Raw genomic sequence first — 20883 nt, 5'->3', positions numbered from 1 at the left:
TCTTTATGCCCCTTCATGTCCCCAAAAACTTCAGCCACCGTGTCAATCTTGTATGAGCAGTGAAGCTAACAAGATCCACATTTGAAATGAAACAACACAACTATAAGTAAAACTCGTTTACTTGAAGATTGTAACATTACTTTGATATATAAACGTCTCAGGCAGAGGTATGTAGAGATATTTAATCACATTGATAGCCATTCAATTCCCAAGATATTGTTTCTAGAGATTCAATTACCATATTAATTTAGTAATTACAATCCAGTCCAGTATTACGTACCTTGCGGCGTATTGTTCCCCCTTCTTCTTCCTTCATCCAGCAGCTCCTTTGTCCCGAGCATCTGGATCCAATGCTTGACGCTGGGCCATCAGTCCTTGCTGCTTCTTCCTTCAACCTGTTCATCTCCTGTTCACCGCGGCGGAATGGTTACTGAAGACCATGGAATCCATATTAGGCATTAATCTTAGCTAATCGATCCATACCTCTTCGGCCGCTCGCTCCCTCTATGCGATTTCGTTGATTCCACACACACACCCCCCTGTATGCTCTTTCCGTGATGAAGTTGGTTAGACAATAAAATTGTCAACCAACATGATTCGGTTACTAGGCTGACAACCAGTATTTTAGAGAAAAATACAGCTAGATTAGTACCCAGACTAGAGCCAGATAAGCAGTCTGTTCGCGTGGTCGTAGACGATCGTAAATTTCCAGCCAAAACAGTATTTTTCTCTTACACCAAACCAGCTAACAGTAATAATCCATAATTCGAACACTTGAGATGCTTAGTTGAAGTAATCAAAAGGATTGATCAAGAAAAGCAAGCAACACCTAAAAAAAAGCTAGTCATGATATTTCAAGTGGTATTCTCAAATTGATGTTCTCATGCAAGCAAAGATCAAAAGATGAAATAAGCCAACCACAACAAGAAAGTGTACTTGATCATAAGTGGTATTCATTTCATATGGGTGAAGAATAAAATTCACAATGGTACATATTGGTCTTCACCAAGCTTATAATTAGACTTTACATTGCTATTAGAGTAATGAATTGGAATCTATGTGACTATCATCTACTCCAATATAGCAAAGGTATCATTGTAATGTGCATGATCATTTCATCCCTTACTGGTATGCGGTTAGTGTATATAGTACATGCTTTATAGGATCATGCATAATAAATAAAATGTTTAAAATTCATAGCCTACCACTATTGCTTGAATGATTACTTGATCTAGTGGTTAATATATGAATTTATTCATGAGTTAGTGAACCCAAGTACTTAATTTAATTTGGATTGCTAACAAGAGACAAACACAATATTGGCAAGATAACCTTTGTAAAAGATGTGAAGAAGCTTATCATTGGTTCAAACCAAACTTAGAAACTTAGAAAAATCAATTTAATTCAAGTCAACCATAGAAGCTCATGATAGTGATAGAAGTACAAGAACAAGACAACAATGCAAATGGATATCTAGTTTGTTTGTTACAAGTGGTATCTAGACTCAAGTGTTTCATCAAGAATTTACAAGTGATGTCTAGATCAACTCACAAGTGATATCCTATAAGTGGTACTCATGAAGATAGCAAATGTTCAAGAAATGATTTTTATTGATAAATCCAACAAGTGGTTCCATACTAAAAGATTCTTTCAATTGGTATCACATCTACACATGGTATCAATCACGTAAGACGATGGTTCCACAAGTGATCCTCAACTTTAAGTGGTCATCAATTGAAGAATGCATCACTCACCTACAAGAGCTCAAGTGTATCAAATGGATGACCCATGCTATCACTTAGGGGGAGGTGTCACATAAATTGATATCAAGATCAAAGATCCTATGTGTGGTATCTCAAGAAGCCCTACACAAGATACAAGTGGTACAAGTTACAAGTGGTATCTACAAGTGGTGTCATTCCAACAATCAAGTGATGTCCATAAAAAATGCAAGATTCAAGCCTCAACCATCTACCCCAAATGCATACCTTTGCATCAATAAGAAGCACACCTTTTATAGAAATTGATGACAAAGGGGAAAAGATTGTACAAAGATATGAAAGCCTTGAGATTAAGATTGTACAAGAGAGATAAGATAAGATATGAGCTTTGGGAGAGATTGAGATAAAGAAGTAGAGGTTGGACATAGACATGGACAAAGATGGAGCAACATTGAAGAAAAGAGATGGGTCAAAATTCTTGAACAAAAGAAGTACACAAGTAGGGGGAGCAAGCTCATGAACTTTGATTAATTGCATTTGATATGTGCATATTCATGTGCTTGCTTGCATTGCATAAGTTCTTAAATTTAATATGCATGCTTGTGTGATGTATGCTAGTTGTAGAATTTGATTGATGAAATGAAAACTAGCTTGCACAGGATGATAGCTAGACACTTGGTATGCTTTTCAAGTAATGCTAGTACCTTGCTTTTAAATGTTGATCTCACGAGGTATCTAGTGCTTTTTATTTCCAAGTGTTATCTAGCTAACCATGGTGCTAAGGATAAACTTAAAGGTGCAACTCCGATTGGTATCACACTTTAAAGGTTTACTCTATACACCTTAGCATCATTTGATAGTAATTACTCTACCACAATTACAATCTATGCATATGTGCGAACTTCAAACCAAACACTTTAGCACATATGTAGGGGGAGCTAAACTACCATTTTGGGTTTGTGGTACTTGTCCAAAATCATCTACACATGGTAAAATTGCTTGGGCAAGCAATATGAATCCAAAAGAGCTTAATTTCCATATCTTTATAGAGTTGTCATCAATTACCAAAAAGGGGAAGATTGAAAGGTCCTTATGTGGTTTTGGTAATTGAGTGACAACCTAGATGGACTAATTGTGTTTATGTGAGATACACAGGTGATTAGTGCATAGGTACATGTGTGTGAGCAACGTATGCCATGAAGGTGAAAATGACTTGAAGATGTTGCAAAGCTCACACATGTGATGATGAAGGAGCTCATTGCAAATGAGACATGACATTGAGTCATGTGATCAAGGTGGAGAAGATCAAGACATAACTTGGCTTGATGGACAGGTTGCAAGCGTGAAGGGCAAGTCGGAGGTTTTGGAGCGATGGACCGCGTGGCGGTGAAACTTAAGCAAGACTTGGCGCCGATGGACGAAGGCAACGGTGAAAAGCAAATGAAGTCAAGATCGATGAACCAATATGATCATATGATGATATGAAGTGGATCATATCATTGTTGATCATGTTAGTGCATGTGTTGTATCGACATTGGAGGTGATGGAATGGAATGCGCAAGGCAAAGGTATAACCTAGGGCATTTCATTTCACCGGTCATAGGTGTGTAGAGAAGTTGATGACCGGATTTAGGATAGATGGCCGTACTATTAAGAGGGGCAAACTTGTTTGTATATCGGTCATCTAGTGCCACTCAAGTGATCTAACTTTGCATCGTCGCTAGGATCGAGTGGCGTGGCAAGTTGAGTGACTAATCCTTTGAAAAATGATTGTGAAAATGCTAACACATATACACATGGGGGTGTACAGTTGATGGTGTTGGCACATTTACAAAGAAGATGAAGTTGGAGTTGATGTGGATCAACTTGGTGAAGGAACGGAGGCAAGGGTTCGAAACTCCATCGGCGGAATGTCCTCCCATAGAGTGCGGACAGTCCGACGGTGCCACCGGCGTCCGATACAAAAAAGACAGGGTCTCATAGAGTGGACCGGATGCTGGTCATGTGGTGACCGGACGCTGGGGTCCTATGTCCGGTCAGTGGTAGCAGAGTGCACGCAGGCATCGGTCTTCGACCGGACGCTGGCTGGGTGCGTCCGGTCGCGCTAATGTGGTAGCACAGAGAAGAGGAGAAATGACCGGACGCTGATGCTATGTCTAATCGTGACCGACCAGACACGTCCGGTCATGTTTTCTCACTTCTGGTACCTTACTGGAAGTGACCAGATGCTGGGGTCCTGCGTCCGGTCATACACTCTACTGCGTCTGGTTGCAACTTAACCATTGAGATCGGACGCTCAGTATTTGAAGCCAGGATGCATCTGGTTAGGCTGATGTATGGTGACATAGGTGATGCAGAAAAGTTGAAGAAGGACCAGACGCTGATGCTACGTCTGATTGTAACCGACCGGACGCGTCTGGTCACGACTAGAACCTTACTGGAAACGACCGGATGCTAGGGTCCTGCGTCCGGTCACTTTGAGCAGCTGTGTCTGATCATCACTTGACCGTTGAGATCAAGTGACTGAGGTTTAATGGAGGCGACACATGGCGAGCATCCGTTGACCAGACGCTGAGGTCCAGCGTCCGGTCGATATGACCGACGCGTCCAGTCAACCCAAAAAACGCCCAGTGAAGGGGTAACGGCTAGTTTAGCCCGTGGGGTTATAAATAGAAGGTGGTCTCGGCCATGGCTGGTGAGGAGCACCTCAAGGGACTTTGTGTCCATGCTTGAGAGTGCTTGGGAGCCCTCCATCTCACATATGCTTGATAGTGATCATTTGATTGTGTGAGAGAGCGATTCTAGTGCGATTGTATCATGAGGTTGCATCAAGTGGCACTAGGTGATCGAGTTGCAAGCCAGTGGTGCTTGTTACTCTTGGAGGTTGCCACCTCCTAGACGGCTTGGTGGTGGTCTCCATCAAAGCCCGTAAGAAGCTTGTGTGGTGCTCCGGAGAAGAATTTTGTGAGGGGCATTGTGCTCGCCCCGCGGGAGCCACGAAGAGCAACTCTAGTTGAGCGTATCATTGAGCTACCCTTACTTTTGGGGTAGGTTCTTGCGGTGCCCGACGTGCGGGCTTGGTGGGTGATGCCAATTAGCCGCCGAACCACCAAGTGAGCGGTCGATACAACGAGAACGTAGCGTGTTGGCAAGCACGTGAACCTCAGGAGAAAATCACCATGTCAATCTTGTTCTTCCCGTTGGATTGCAATCCCTTTACACAAGCTTGTGATTACTTTTATATACATTGTGCTTGTGTAGTTGCTCTTGTAATTAGTTAGCTGGTGTAGCTCACTAGTTACCTTCTTGCTTGTGTAGCATAGAAGTAGCTCCCTTGCGTGGTTAATTTGGTTTGTGTAACCTTGTTAGTCACATTGCTTAGTTTGTGTAGCTAAGTATTTACGCTCTCTAATTTGGCATTGGTAGCCTTGTTATTGAGCATTGCTAGTGAGCTTAGTTGACTTTGTGCTTTTGCTTACTAGTATTTATAGGAGCTCCCTCATTGCTTGAAGTACTAGTGGCATAGGTTTGTGACCTTACTCCTAGAATTGATTAGGTGGGCTCTAGCTATCCCGACACCTAAATTGCTTAATTAGGATCTTTGCATGGTGCTAGAGAACATAGATAGAGGGGTGTAGTCTTGGCTAGATCGATAGTTTTAATTCCGCATTTGTTTCGGTAAGCTGACATGATTAATTTTAGAAAGGACTATTCACCCCCCCTCTAGTCCGCCATCTCGATCTTACAGTAGGGCCATGGCCCTCGGAGTCTCTCGAGCAGCCTTCGATAGATCTGGATCAAAGGTTGGTCGGCGCTGAACCAGAGTGTCCAGAGCCAATTCGGCGATGGAGAGACAATCGGCGAGCTTCAGACCGACCCGATCGTTGGGTGCAATCAGATCATCGTTGTTGATCTCCCTCCTCTGATAGTGAGGAAGCGGGCGGTGAGTCATTGAAGAAGGGGACCTCAAAGGCGGTTCTGAGATTAGATCTACGGTCGTAGGTGTTGGGGTGATCGACACAGCGTTGATCTGCACCGGCTCGATGAGCTCTCTGACTACTTTAGTGTTGATGACCTACGAGAGGGATCCAACCGTAAAGATCTAGCCAGGCTACGGGAGGGACAAAGAGCCTATGGAAAAAACCATCTTGTTCAACAAGGAAACAACACGCAATCCCCTACCTAGCGCACCAACTGTCGACAGAATATCTTCGACAGTCCTCCGAGGGATATCCCACAAAGGTAGATTGATCGACAAAGAAGCGTGTGATTAAGAACAAGAAGGCAACAGAGACACACGAGTTAGACTAGTTTAGGCTGTCAGTATGACGTAATACCCTACTCCTATGGTCTGCTGGTTTGTATTAGCTATCGTATGATATTGCGTGAGTTTAGAGAGGGTCCTTGCCCGTCTTATATAGTCCGAGGGGCAGGGTTACAGGTCGGTTAGATCTGAGAGATAATCAGAAAGTAATAACAGATTACAGAAATCTTGGGATCATACGTATCCTAACAGATCTTATAGTATCTTCAGGATATCTTCCCGATGTCTTGCGGAAGGCATCGAGCAGAGTCGTGCCCCACAAGGCTTCATCTTGTGGGCTGGGCCGCCCCTACGGGCACAGCCCATGTGGTCTGCCGTGGGTATCCGGGGTCGTACCCCCCACAACTATACTAGCTGCCCTCTAGCATCCAGTGCATACGCCTCGGGTCCTCCTCAATAAACAAAGTAGCATAGAACTGTGCAATTACCTCTGAGTTCCATGGATGTTGAAACTCCATGAGGCCATACACACCTATGCGCTCACAAGTAGCAACAGCAATGTCAAGAGAGGCCTTCTTCTGCTTCCTTACATGCTCCCAATCAATCCACTAAGACTTGGCTACCATAGGGTCCCTAGAAAGTATCACACTGTGGTAAAAGTCAAGCTGAAACATAGTGCAAAAGCAATGATCATATGGACAGTTCTTCGGCTGTCCCCTAGGGTCAATCCTCCTTAGCTCTCTAGCTCTCTCAGTTATACCCTTTCCCTTGTAATTCACTCTAGGGACATAGTTGGGTACCTTGGAGCGGTGAACCTTCAGCATCTCAAACTGAATGTTGTGAGCTAGAAAGTCTCCCTAAGGCTAATCTTGAACTAGAGGTGCATCCTCATCCTCCTCAACCTCCTCATCATCATCACTATCATCATCAGATCATCTGTCCGTGCTCTTCCTCTTCCTCGACTCAACTTGGTAATCCTCAATCTTATCATCGTCAAAGAAAGAGCTACTGTCAGCATCCTCTCTATACTGTGGGGCACCCCTAGTAGCTCTAGAGGGTCTCCTGCTACTGCTCTGCTGCTCTTGACTGAACCTAGGATGCAAATCTTGCCTTGCCTTCTTGTACTTCTCAAATGCAGGCTTGTCATGTTGAGCCTTGGACCTAGGCTCAAGCCTGCCATCCTTGTGTCTCCCCATGCTAGCAGCCCTGTATCCGAGTGACAATCCACAAAGGTGGGTCTTAGAAACATATTCGGGGAATAATTGAATTGCATCTTTAGAGAAATAATTACTTATCCAATAATTTTGTGCTCATCTAGATCAACCTTGGTCGTAGATTCACAAAACATCTCAGACAAGTAGTCATAAAACTAACTGCAATACTTGAAACCAAATTGAGTTGAAAGTTGCAGAAAATCTGCACTAATAAGGAATACCAGACACGTCCGGTATGTGTACATAGCAACCCTAACCAGGGACTTTCACTCAATCTCATCGAATTCAATCCAAACAATAACCATGGCTTCTAAACCACTAATGTTGCATCTTGATAAGAGAGATTTGAAAATGATGCATTGATGAATAGATTGGATGGGTTCCGGGATTTGAAATACCTAGGATGGGAACTTTGAAGTCGATTTCAAATCCTCGGAGAGGCTCCTTGATTCTTGATGAAGAAGCCGATCTAATCCACCTCCCTTCTCTTCTCCTTCCTTCTTCCCTCAATCTTTCTTCTCTACACCCTTCTTTCTCTTTTGACTGAGCCAATAGGATAGTGCAGAGGCTGCGGTAGCAGGGAATGCAAACTACAGCGGAGAGATGGCAAGGAGGAGATGCAAGTGTGCGGTAGAGTGAAGAAATCTAGGAAGGGCTGCACGGCGGCACATAGGCAAGACGGGGAGCGAGCGACGGCGTAGGGCAGATACGACCGAGAGATAAGATGAATGAGCCACGGACTTGGGCCAAAGGGGTACGTAGGGTTAAGTATCCCGTGGATACCAGACATGTCCAGTACCCATACCGGACACGTCCGATATTTGCAGGTACTGCCCAACTTGTTCCAAATTTCACTGACTTGTTTCCAACCCCCTTCTCTATCATTTCTTAATCCAAAGCAATATCCAAACTTGATTCAAGTGAGGTGGAATATATTTTCTTATCCAAATACCAAGAGTAGCACTTCTCTTTTCTAAAATTTTGGCATAGAGATAAACTTGATAAAGTGAGAGAGATTTAGAGAGATATAGTGGTTAAAGAACTTGAGAGAACCATGTCATGCGTGATTAGCGGATCAATCAATCAAGAATAGCTATAATCACTGCATGACAAGGCTAGGTATCAAAGACCAAGAATCAAATAGTTTTTCAAATCCACACCTCCTACACATGCTAGTAAGGGTTTTTAGAAACCGTCTATCCTATGTCACACAAATGCACACTCTAGCATATAAAGGGCCTAAGATGCACTTACAAAGCATGAATATAAAAACATACCTTTGCCTTGAGCCCATCAAGATTTCCACTAAGACAATACACGGCATGGTATATATTGTGCTTGTATCACTTTTCATATAATCATGCCATCACCAAGATTTACTTGTCAAACCTAGGACTACAAGATCACTAGAAGAAATTGTTAGTCCACAAAGGTGCAAAATAGAAATGTGAGCTCCCCCTTAATAAGTGCCACAAGTAATTTGAATAACTTGTCACAAGCACTTTATTCAATTATGAACATGAGAGAGTCAATTTTCTATTTTGACCAACATATAGTAAGATGCCATATTCTAGTGAATTCAAGAAATGCTTACAACCATTTAGATAAGATGAAGCACCACGCTTCTGAGTCATCTAAGAATGTATGGGGTCATAATGATTAGAACTCAGTAGAAATCAATCTTCTTGTTCTACCCATAGGAATACCGGACACATCCGGTATGCATACCGGACACATCCGGTATACTCAGCACAGAACCAGTGAGCTTGTCGATTCATGATTCTTTGTTTGGTTTTAGTATTTCTTGAATACACCTGCATCTCAACAAATAAGTTGCTCTATAAGAGAGCCATTAAGAGCATCTTATGGCAAACACTAATATATTTAAATGAATCTAATTAGCCACTTTTAATATTCATAAATATGCTTATTTGTGAGCTATTTGAGCAAATGTTGCACAAGGAGGCTATCCTAGAAGGTTTAGATACTTGTTACCAATAGTGATGATGAAGCAAGGGATATGATCAACTGCTGTTCTTCAGGTCAATCATATGAGAAATTATTATAAAAATTGGTTGATAGATTGAGTGAATATATCCAATTTGGTTGCTCAAGCACCCCAAAGGCTTCATCTCACCACTAAGTACCTACAACAACATTCTAAGCACACTTTGGTACCCAACTATTGTTGGGTCCTTTTGAGTTAGTCAACAAGTGCTTAGGTACCCAAATAGCCTTGGCACTAGCTGTGGTGAACACATCACCTTGCTAGTGCTAGTTCCATTTATGGCCCTTCTAAGCATATCATTATGATCAAATGTGTTTTGCTTAGGAATTTTACTATTTGGGCAATCATAGCTTAGATGCCCCTTTCTCCTACAAGCATAGCAAATACGTCCTTGATTTGATCTTTGCTTGTTTTGCATGTTGGGACACCCATCAACCATGTTCCCCGACTTATTACATCCATAGCATCTTCTTGTTGTAACTTGGACCTTCTTTCTTGCCTCTTTGTACAAGGGGCAATTCTTGGTGGGATGGCTCAATTTCTTGCATATGAGGCAAGCACTTGGTTCATCATTCTTCTTTTACTTGGCCTCTTTGATAGAAGCCTTTTGATTTGTGGCTTCAACCTTGTTGGCCCAACTCTTGTGTGGACACATAGCCCACTCATGTCCATACAATCCACAACTATAGCATAATCTTTTTCCATGCTTCTTACTCTTGATTGTATTGACATTGCTTGAGTTGTGATTCTTTTGTTGAGTTTTGGAGGGAGCAAGGTTTGTATCCTTCTCAAGCTTCTTCACTATGTGATCACGGTTATCTTGAGAAGGTTTTGCTTCCTCCTTACCCTTCAACCGAATCATATCTTTTCTTAGCCTTTCAACTTCTTCTTTGAGCTCATTATTCTCTATGTGATTTTGCTCAATCGAAGATTAGCTTGCTTGAGAAGCACACTCATTAGTAAAAGAAACATTTGATTGAGATGGTGTACAAGTGAGTGTGTGTGTGTGAGAGGTTGAGATGATTTTACCGATGTAATCACAACCTAATGAGCTACCTTAAGCATGAAGTATGATTCTACCAACTTTTCATGTGAGCACTTGAGATGAATATGATTAGCTTGAAGAACATTGTATTTGCTTGAGAGTTCATCTAGTCTTGCCTTGAGCTCAAAGTTTTCCTTTTCTAGTTGTGTCACACTAGAAGAGGAGTTAGTAATCAAAGCATGCTCAAATGACAATTTTTCATACCTTTCATTCAATGCATTTAGTTCTTCTAACTTGGAGATGAGAAACTTTTCTTGCTTTTGAAGTGATTGTTCTTCTTTCTCATTCTCTTCTTCTAGTTCATCATTCTATTCAACTATCTTCATGATGATGAACTTATCCTTGTGAGTGAGATGATCAAGGTTGTAGTTGTCTTCAACTTCAACATCACTTATGTCTTGATTATCCACTTGTGCTTTCTCCTTTTCTTGATCTTTCTTGGTATTCTTCTTTTTGCTTTTCTTGGCCATGAGACACAAGTGATGAGAGTCAAGAGATGCTGAGGTTGACTCATCACTTGGTCACCATCGAGCTTGATCAAAGTCATAAAGATCAGCTTGCTGTCTCGGCAATACCAGACACGTCCGGTATGGATACCGAACACGTCCGGTATGTGCAGCTAGGCAACACTGCATCTACGGCTTGCAAGGTTTGCTCCGGCTTGATGCTATGTTGGTTCCTTGAGGTTTCTCCACTGCATAAAGACTCAATGGACATGTCTTCCATTGACTCACACTCATGAGCATCATCCTATTTGGACTTTTTGTATAAATCAACAAGTCTAGTCCAAATGAGATAAGCACTCTCTGGAGGTGGTTGTCCATTGAAAATAGCCTCATCTAGAACCTTTGCACTTAATGTACTCAACATGGCATTAATTGCTTCAGCATTGAGGTGCATACATATCTCTTCCTCTTTTGGAATGTTTTTGTAGTTGCTCTAATCAACTACCGGAAGAGGTATGCTTGTATCCACAATATGCTCAACAAGAGGACTAATAGCCCTAAAAGTATTGAGTACATGAATTGACCAAGGTAGAAAGTTTGAACCATCATTTTGGAGAAGCACCAGCTCCAACTCGTTAGGCGTCGACATCCTTTTCTCATGGCGCTGAAGCTTTTAGTGAGTCCTTGCACTTATACCAATTGAAAGGACTAAGGATGCTGCCTAGAGGGGGGGTGAATAGGTGTTTCTAAAAATTCAACCCTTCAAAATGCGGAAACAATTAGAGTTGGAGTTTCCAAACACTTGGAAACTCCTAATCAGAGAAATAAAACCCTCACAAGGAAGCCAACAGGGTAATCAAGATATATAAGAAATATCTACGTGCTAGAACCTTGCACCACAAATGTTAGATCAAGGTATAAATAAAATCAGCACGGGAAGGGAATACCAGACACTTTCGATATACACGATCTGAGTGCAACTGATCCAAATACCAGACACGTCCGATAATGATACCGAACACGTCCGGTATACACGGTTTTGTTGGATTAGCACCTGACTTGCCCCAATCGACTTCTCTTTCCAATCCGTTGTTGGCACCTCTTGTGACCTGTCAGTAAGCTCAAACAACACAAAAAGATCGCAAATACCAAGTGAAAAGAGAGATCGAGACACGCGATATGTTTTACCAAAGTTCGATCTCCGTCGAGACCTACTCTCCATTGAGGGGGCTACGAGCAACCCAACAAAGGTCAGCTCTAGAGGACCACGAAGGCCTCTCTAGCCGGAGTCTTTTCCAACTCCTTTTTTCTCCTCCAGCTAGTTGATTCCTTCCCTTGCGACGGTGAAATCGAATCGTTACAAACTTTTAGAGGCACACCACAAGCTCTTGGGTGCTCTCCGGTGACGCCTAGCCGTCTAGGGCCGAATAATCCAAGAGTAACAAATGTGAATCATGAGATCAACGAATATACACAAGTGCTCAAGGTGGCTTGCTCTCAAATTTGAATTTCACTCAACCCACTAAATTTGATTTGCAAGTTTAAATCAATCACTTACTAAGAGAGAGTTGGAGAGTGTTCTCAAGGCTCTAAAATATGTCTGAAGGTCAGTAGAATCAACAGCCTCTAAAGGTGGAGGCTAAGGGATATTTATAACCCCTTTGAAAAACTAGCCGTTTTGTGACCATTAGGCAATACCGGACATGTCCGGTATCAAACAACGCCAACTGTTACTTTGTCAGTGACAAGCGAGACATCGGAATTTCCGACGAACATGCTGGAACTCCCGACGAGCCTTAGTGAGAAAGCAAGTTTTTCACCGAGGCTGGACAGATACTCAATACCGGACATTGCTAGACCAGCAAAAACAAGATAGCTCTTTTGTCTCTCAACTTCTCAAATATCACATGGGCTGGCTTGAGCACTTATGAATAATCATCTATCAACATGATGCATCCCTCTTAATAGTACGGCATACCTATTTACTCAAGATCAAAGATAAAATGGAGTTTAAACCGCTTGAGTTGAATTCCCTTGAACCAAAATGCCGTTGTCTTCAATCTTCGAAAAGTGAGGGTTTCAATCATGTCAATTTGATTTTCTCCTTGAGCATAGCCATCTTGAGCATGTGACTTGACTTCTTCAAATAAATATGAATTGATTGCAAAGACATCAATTGAACTCATTTGTATACTTGTCTTTCAGGTAGCAAGCTTCAAAAGGTGAGACCATTTCATATGCAATCCCTTTTGTCTCATTAATTACTTTCAATGTGCTTGCTTTCATATAAGTCATCAAAATTCTACAATAAATAAGTCTTGCATGAATTACATTTGCATTGTTGTTTTGTGTTTGAACTAGATTGTTTCCAACAACATATCATTTTGGCTTTCATTAAACATGTTGTCATTCATTCAATCAAAACCCACTAAAGGGCTAGATGCACTTTTCAGAAGGCAGAGACCTGCCAAATAGACCCTTCGTTTGGTTCGCGTCGTGGCCCTACTCCCGCAATGCCGCGGAGTCCGCGTTGCGTCCATCTACACTGTACAAAACAAGAAGAACCGGTCGGAGCAGTCAATCACGGAGACAAATTTCCGACTACCTAGATAAAGAGGCATGTCCAGTTTGCTTTCGTCAACTCGGCGGAGAAGGAAGGGCTAGGGACCTGGGTGCGACGAATGCGTCGTACGGAAGATGGCGTGGGAGCAGCTCCACTCGGGCCCCCTAGAGCGAGGCCAGCACTGCCTGAAGGGACGCCTAGGTGCTCACCCATCACTCAGCTCCACATTGTGGGGCCAGCAGAACACCTTAAGGCGCTCGGCGCAAACCTCCGCGGAAGCGTGTGGCGGATAAAGATTACAAAATGAGCTTTATATTTTCTAGAAAATTAGACTTCAAAATTTCTTAATATGTTGGTCTAACCAAAAGCCACGTGCGTCGCTATAGTCAGTCGGTAGACGGTCCATATTCTCCTCATCAGGCCGAGCTGAAGCACTTCCCTGCCATCCAAAATTGGTCACCAGATTTTAGAGGGAGTGGATCCAAGATTGTCCTAAAAAAAATCACCTTGTGAAAGATAAACTGCCTTTAAAATCTAGACGCTCAGAGATGCCACAAGGATCCGCCAAGCCTGCTTCGCAAGAAAAGCAAGATTGAATAGCTCAATATCTCGGAAGCCTGTTCCACCAAGAAACTTGGACATAATCATATCATCCTATACCACCCAACATGTCTTCCTCTCTCCCGCCTATGTACTGTACGTGCAACCTATCTACGTTAAGTTCATCCACTTTTGGGACAAATATAAACCAAAAGCCATACAAGTATAATATACATACATACATACATACCTGGTGGGGTCCTTTGGCGTGGAGCGGCCGCCCCGCTCGCCCTGCCCCAGGGCCGGGTCGGACTCTGCACCGTGACCGAGTAGGACACCCCTCTCACAAACACGGCAGATTTCCCTTCCTATTCCTATATATATCGGATGGAGGCTTGGAGCAAGTCGTAGCAATCTCATCTTGGTAAACACCAACAGGAGGAGCGGCACATGGAGCGCAGAGGCGACGCGAGCCGCAAGCGTCCGAGCACGGGCGACGAGGAACAGATCGCGCGCCCGTCAAGCAAGCGCCGCGGCGGCATCTACGTCCCTCCGTACCGGGCCATCGCTGAAGACGACGACGCCGGCGAGTTTGGCAGCACCGAATACCAGCGCCGCAGCTGGAATGCGCTGAGGAAGAGCATCACCGGCCTCGTCAACAAGGCCACCGCTGCCAACGTCCGGCACGTGGCGCCGGAGCTGCTTGCCGAGAACCTCGTGCGCGGGCGCGGCCTCCTCTGCCGCGCCCTCCTCAGGTCCCAGGCGGCCTGCCCGGACTTCACGGACGTCTTCGCCGCGCTCGCGGCGGTCGTGAACGCCAGGCTCCCCTGCGTCGGCCGGCTGCTCCTCGTCCGCCTCGTGCTCCGCGTCAGGCGCGCCCACGCCAGCGGCAACAGGCACCAGCTGGCGGCCGCGGCCGCGTTCGTGGCGCACCTGGTGAACCAGGGCGTGGCGCACGACCTGCTGGCGCTCGAGCTCCTCGCGCTGCTTCTCGACCGGCCGACGGACGGCACCGTGGAGGTCGCCGTGGGCTTCGCCAGGGAGTGCGGCGCCGCGCTCGGCGAGTCGTGCCCGCGAGGGCTCGACGCCGTGTTCGACAACCTGCGCGGCATCCTACACGACGGCGACATCGACAAACGCGTCCAGTTCATGATGGAGGATCTCTTTGCCATCCGGAAAGCGCGGTTCCGGGGTCACCCTCCCGTCCGGGCAGAGCTGGATCTCATCGAGGCAGACGACCAGGTGACTCATCAGGTGGAGCTCTCCTCGTCGCTCGAGCATGGTGATGAGCTCGATCCGGAGGTCCATCTTGACGTGTTTGAGCCCAGCCCTTCCTTCGCGCAAGACGAGGCAGCGTACGAGGACCTCAAGAGAACCATACTCGGATCAGCCGGAGACGAAAATCTGGATCAGGATCAGGATCAGGATCAGTGCAGCGACGACGACGACGAAGCATCAGGTGACGAGTCCGCCGAAACCGAGCTGACCATCCGCGATGACACCGACACCGATCTAATCAACCTCCGGCGGACCATATACCTCACACTCATGTCGAGCGTCGGGTCCGAGGAAGCCGGGCACAAGCTCCTGTCCGTCGTGCGACCCGGCCAGGAGCTGGAGCTCTGCACCATGCTCGTCGAGTGCTGCAAGAAGGAGAAGTCGTACACGAGCTACTACGGCCGCCTCGCCCAGCGGCTGTGCGCCATCGACCGCGCGTACCAGGCCGGCTTCGAGGCCTGCTTCGCCGGGCAATACTCGGCAGCGCACCGCATGGCGACCGACGAGCTGCGCGCCTCCGCCAGGCTCTACGCGCACCTGCTGGCGGCCGACGCGCTTCCGTGGCACGCCATTCTTGGGCGCGTCTGGGTCACGGAGGACGACACCACGTCGTCGTCACGCATCTTCATCAAGATGCTGTTCCAGGACCTCGCGGAGCAGCTCGGGATACGGGCGCTTAGCAACAAGATGAACGGCGAGGACACCGCGGTGCGAGACGCCCTCTTCCCCAGAGACTGCGCCAAGAACACGCGCTTTGCCATTAATTTCTTCACCGCAATCGGCCTGGGAGGGGTCACCGAAGACGCCAGGAAGCTCATTGTGTAGTGGTCTAGTGGAGCACCTTTTTACTACTTGTGGTCACTGTCTAATTCCAAATTCGTTGTGTAGAATATTCTGGTGGATCAAAGATTACGCAAGAATTGACACGCTTTTCCAAATTGATGAATAAGATTAAGCCTTTGCATGCACTATCGAATTGCATCCAGTAGTGAGTCTCTTGAGTAATTTTCATATCTCGATCATTTGCAAGTGATATCATTTGTTTTGTCCTGCTGTAGTAAGATTTCTCTTAGGTCCCGTTTGCATCATTCATTTGGAGCAGAAACCATAGAACTGGAATTGATTCCACAATCATGTTTGGCTTGCCACCCTCTAGAACTGAAATAGGAGATTCCATCCTGAATCTAGGTGTGAGCTAGTCTCTCTTAGCCTATATTCATCTTTGTACTATGTCATTTTTCTGGAAGTGGAGCCCACTCCAACGCTATCGACCCTTGTCAAGTCTTGGTAGGGATATAGATTTTTATAAAAACATTTTGGATCTAGATTCTTGCAGGAAACGTTTATAACGGTGAACCAAAATCATTTCATAGAATCGTTTGGCTAGTAGGTTGGAATTTGATTAACGAAAAACTGTTTTTTCAAAAAAATTAAGAACTTTTTGTGGGCAAAGACCAACTTAAATACAATCCCTTTAAGCTTCTTGCACTAAAAATGAATTGCCTAAAAAATATACGATTGCTAGTATACAGGAGAAGTAAGAAACAGAATCAGGCAAAACCACTCCCTGGCCATTTCCCATGTGTAGGTAAAAAAAGAGAGAAACGTTTCAATTGTTTATGGACAGAAACCGTTTTGCTCTTTTTACCGTTTGGAAGTGATTCTAGTATTTCTAGATAGAATCTGAAACGTTTCGACCTTCCAAACGGCCCATGTTGCTCTCCTCGAGCTATGAGGTTTTCCATCTTTCCTCTTCTGCCCCTTACCGACCGTTGCGCTGTACTCCCTCCGTACCCGTAAAGCATGTCGTTCTGGGCTCTTGGCCCGTTTTCGCAAAGCATGTCGTTGTACGCACGCGGGGTCACGTTTGGACGCGTTTGCCCCTGGCGCTCGCCGCCCGTTCCGCTTCACTACGCATTAATCGCCATGCAAAATCACGTTCAAGCAAAAAAAAGCGTCAGCAAGGGGATTCGAAACGTGCCCACAGGCCTCGGGACGCAGCAGCCTAACCAATCCAGCTGCCAACGTTTGTTGTCTAGGGGATATGCGCAACCCTATTTAATGAGGGCAATCAGGGAAAAATACCCCTAATTAATCACTCCTTGGTAAACACAATCATGTCCTAAACGACCTGCTTTACAGGTATGGAGGGAGTAGTCGGCAACCATCCTGTAATGTGAATCCATATAGAAAATGAGAATCCAATTTCTCCTATTTTTATTACTCCGTGATATAGAAATGGAAAAAAATCTAGTTCTTCAAATTCTTAGCATCCAAATAGGGCGTAAGAGCATCTCCAAGAGTACTCACTATTTTCTTCCTAAAAACATGAAGTTTTACAACACTTAAAAAAGTATCGGAAGACATAAAAAAGGCCATCTCGTAATAATCCACTCCTAAAATATAGAAGATAATTTTACATAAAGATCATATACTATTTCTAAATTATCCTAACCACTTTTATATATTCTTTCTCTCTTGTACATTTGCATCAGGAACCCTTTTCTACTCTTTATTCTTTCCACGACCTTCCACCTCTAGATTGGCCGACAAACACGCGCGGGAGATAAGATATGCGCAGACTCGGAAGCGCGTAACTTTACATGGAACATGTTGACTTTTTCTAAGTTCTAGAAGATCAAGAGAATAGACTAGGAGTTATTGGAGAGGGGTTTTTTCTCATCTTGCTAAAAACCAAGGATTAAGAGTTTTCTAAATCCTTTCCTAATCCTTGATTTCTAGAAAGATAAGAAAAAAAATCCCTCTCCAACAACTCCTAAAATTTACGCACTTGAAAAATCCACCCCCGTTCCGCGTAACTTTGCGCGGCTCCTCCGTCACGCAGATACTGCTTTCCGTGCGTATCGGTCGGTCAATCTAAAGGTGGAAGGATGTGAGAAAGAATAAGGAGTAGAAAAGGGTTCCTGATGTAAATGTACGAGAAACAAAGAATATAATACTGGTTACGATAATTTAGAAATATTGGGGCCGTTCGCTGGTCTTATAAGACCAGTCGGCTGGCTGATCTCCCCTCTCAATGTACTGTTCATCAAACCAGCCAAACAGTATTTTTCTCTCACAACAAACCAGCCGGAACAGTATTTTTCAGCCAAGTTTCAGACCAGTGAACGGGGCCATTATAGAATTCCTGATGTAAAATTGTCTTTTATTTTTTAGAAGTGGATTATTAGAAACTCTTGAAGACGACCTTTTCTTTTTCTTCCAATATCTTTTTAGAAGTTGTAAAACTATTTGTTTTTAGGAGTAAAAAATAGGATACTTTTAGAGATGCTCTAAGAGTCTCCCGAAGCAATAATGTACAGTAGGAGTACGGTTGTAATTCGTTCGCTCACACTCCAAAAATTTTAGATTTTGTTGGGATGTGATTGGGAAACACAGATAAAAGAAACGTTTTTCTATGTTTTAAAAGTTTCTATCAACAATTAGCTAAATATTGTAACCTTTTGTTGAAGAGAATAATTATTTTATACTTCCTCCATTCCAAATTATTCGTTGGTTTGGCTTTCTAGATACGTAACTTTTATTATGTATATAGACATATTGTATATCTAGGTGTGTAACAAAAGTTAAGTATTAAAAAAGCCAAAACGATTTATAATTTAGGACAAAGTGTGGTAGATTAAGAGCCTATTTGGATCCCCTCCTCTAAACTTCATAGCTAAAATCTTCAAATAAGTGGTATAAAGTTAGCTGTAAACTTTAGCTCACATTATATTAGAGTTTTAGATCTCAAAAGTTAAAACTGAACTAAAGCTTAGAGCTCTAAAGTTTAGAGAATGGATCAAACAAGTCATGAAACAAGAGAACCATATGTTAGATAGATGCTTGAAATGCTTTATTTTGGTTTCTTAGAATAGATTGTTTGATTTATCTTTGCGTTAGGAAAGCATTTGAATGAGTTTCTGTGACTTTTTGTTTTTTTTAAAAAAATGTTTTTTTATTTCAGCTTCTGTTCAGTCTAGCTTTTCGGGCCGCGACCCTGAGTTCTTGGGCTTGCGCCTCCTGTTGTTTCTCGGAAAGGACCGTGGCCCATGACCTCGCGGACCAGCTCGGGATACGGGCGCTTAGCAACAAGATGAACGACGAGGACACCAAGGTGCGAGACGCCCTCTTCCCCAGAGACTGCGCCAAGAACTCGCGCTTTGCCATTAATTTCTTCACCGCAATCGGCCTGGGAGGGGTCACCGAAGCCGCCAGGGAGCTCATTGTGTAGTACTAGTAATTTTTACTCTTGCGTTCACTGTCCAATTCCTTTATTTACCTCAGGTTTTTATTGCCATTACAAACAACAACACAGGCACTAAAAATGCATGCAACACATGCACCCTCACACCTATAAACATCTTCGAAGACAAAGTCGGTAAATTTTCAAGTTTTATAAAGTTACCATAGACGTCTCGCTGTTTACGGAAATGTCACCTCGCTCCCACGGGGAGTCAAACCCAGGACATGAGATGTTACTGAGACTCTTATAACCACTAAGCTACAAGCCCTTTCGCTATCTTATGATTATGGCTGGTCAGAATTTTATGCATGTAGCCCTACTCATAAATAAAGCCCTAACAAAGCATGTAGCAAGCTGGTGATATTTTTTCACTAATCCTCTATCACGGGCGTCTGTTCCGTGTCGGTCCGGAGTTCGGACATGGCTACCTAGGCTGCGGACCAGCCCATAGGCCAGCTCCCCTCATGGACATACATGGTTTCTTTAAAAGATAAAAAAAAAAGAGCGACATCTTATCTTTTCGATTCGTATCGGCTACACCGCATCGCCCGCCCTTTGATCACGTACACACAAGCTTTGCTAGCGCCTGCGTCCGCATGAGTGCCGCCGCCGTCCGCATAAGCACGAGCATCAAGCGCCACCGCTAGCTGCGTACGAACGAGCTCCATCGGGCGCGCTGCACCGCCCGCCCCTGGTGAGGGAGACTGCTGCCACCCCCACCATGGGGGACGGATGCCTGCTCGGCGGCTAGGAAGACCTCCGCCTCTATATGCCCAGCTTGCTGCGGCCAGGTGTGGAGCTCACCCACGTGCAGTTCACTGCAGCCCGGGCGGAGCCCGCCCACGCGCACATCTCACGCCCGCCTATCCAGTTCGCCGTGGCCGGGGCGGAACTCACCCGCATGCAGCCCGCGACAGCCGGGATAGAACTCCGCACGTCAACGAGGATCCATTCTACCAAGCAGCAAGGAGATATTTGCGCTAAAACTACATGTTGCAAGCGTCTATTCCAAGTGTTCCAAATATTTCAAAGGTATGTTGTAAGTGTTTTATATCGATGTTGCACAAGTAGATCGGGATATTGCACATGTTGCAATAGTGCCTTTAAGTGTATGTCCTAATTGTTTTATCTATTTCAGACGTATGTGCAAGTGCTTCATCTGGATGTTGCATATACATGCATGTTGTAAGGATATATTTCAAGTGTTTCAGATGTTTCATACTGTAAGGATCCTTGCTAAGCCTAGAGGGGGGTTGAATAGGCATATCTAAAAACTTAACACAAACTAAAACAAAATTTTCTTCCTTAGAATGTTCCTAGTGCTTAGTCAATCTTTCAAGAGAAGCCAGAAGACCTTGTGTTTTGGCTTACAGAAGCACTTCCACAACCATTTTTATACCTGGTGTACATGTCTGACCAATCAAGAAGTTATATGTCTTCAATGCTGAGAAGTCTCCCCATAGTGATGTCCATCTAGACTTTTCTGGCTGGTCAAGCAATCTTGGTACAACTTATAAACCACACTAAAGGTATTTTCTTGGCCTATATAAACATGTAG

General features: G+C 44.3%; 1 protein-coding gene across 1 annotated transcript; it reads left to right on the top strand.

The window, feature by feature from the left end:
* The first annotated feature begins 14251 nt into the window (after nt 1–14251).
* Nucleotides 14252–15904, top strand: LOC136503113 (pre-mRNA-splicing factor cwc22-like). Its single transcript, XM_066498295.1, has one exon. It carries the CDS (start codon nt 14252–14254, stop codon nt 15902–15904), a length of 1653 nt encoding a protein of 550 aa, XP_066354392.1.
* Nucleotides 15905–20883: the final 4979 nt, after the last annotated feature.

Source organism: Miscanthus floridulus, chromosome 14 (genome assembly GCF_019320115.1).
Source record: "Miscanthus floridulus cultivar M001 chromosome 14, ASM1932011v1, whole genome shotgun sequence".
NCBI lineage: Eukaryota > Viridiplantae > Streptophyta > Magnoliopsida > Poales > Poaceae > Miscanthus > Miscanthus floridulus.
The sequence above is the reverse complement of the archived record's forward strand: the minus strand, read 5'-3'. Positions and strand labels throughout refer to the sequence as shown.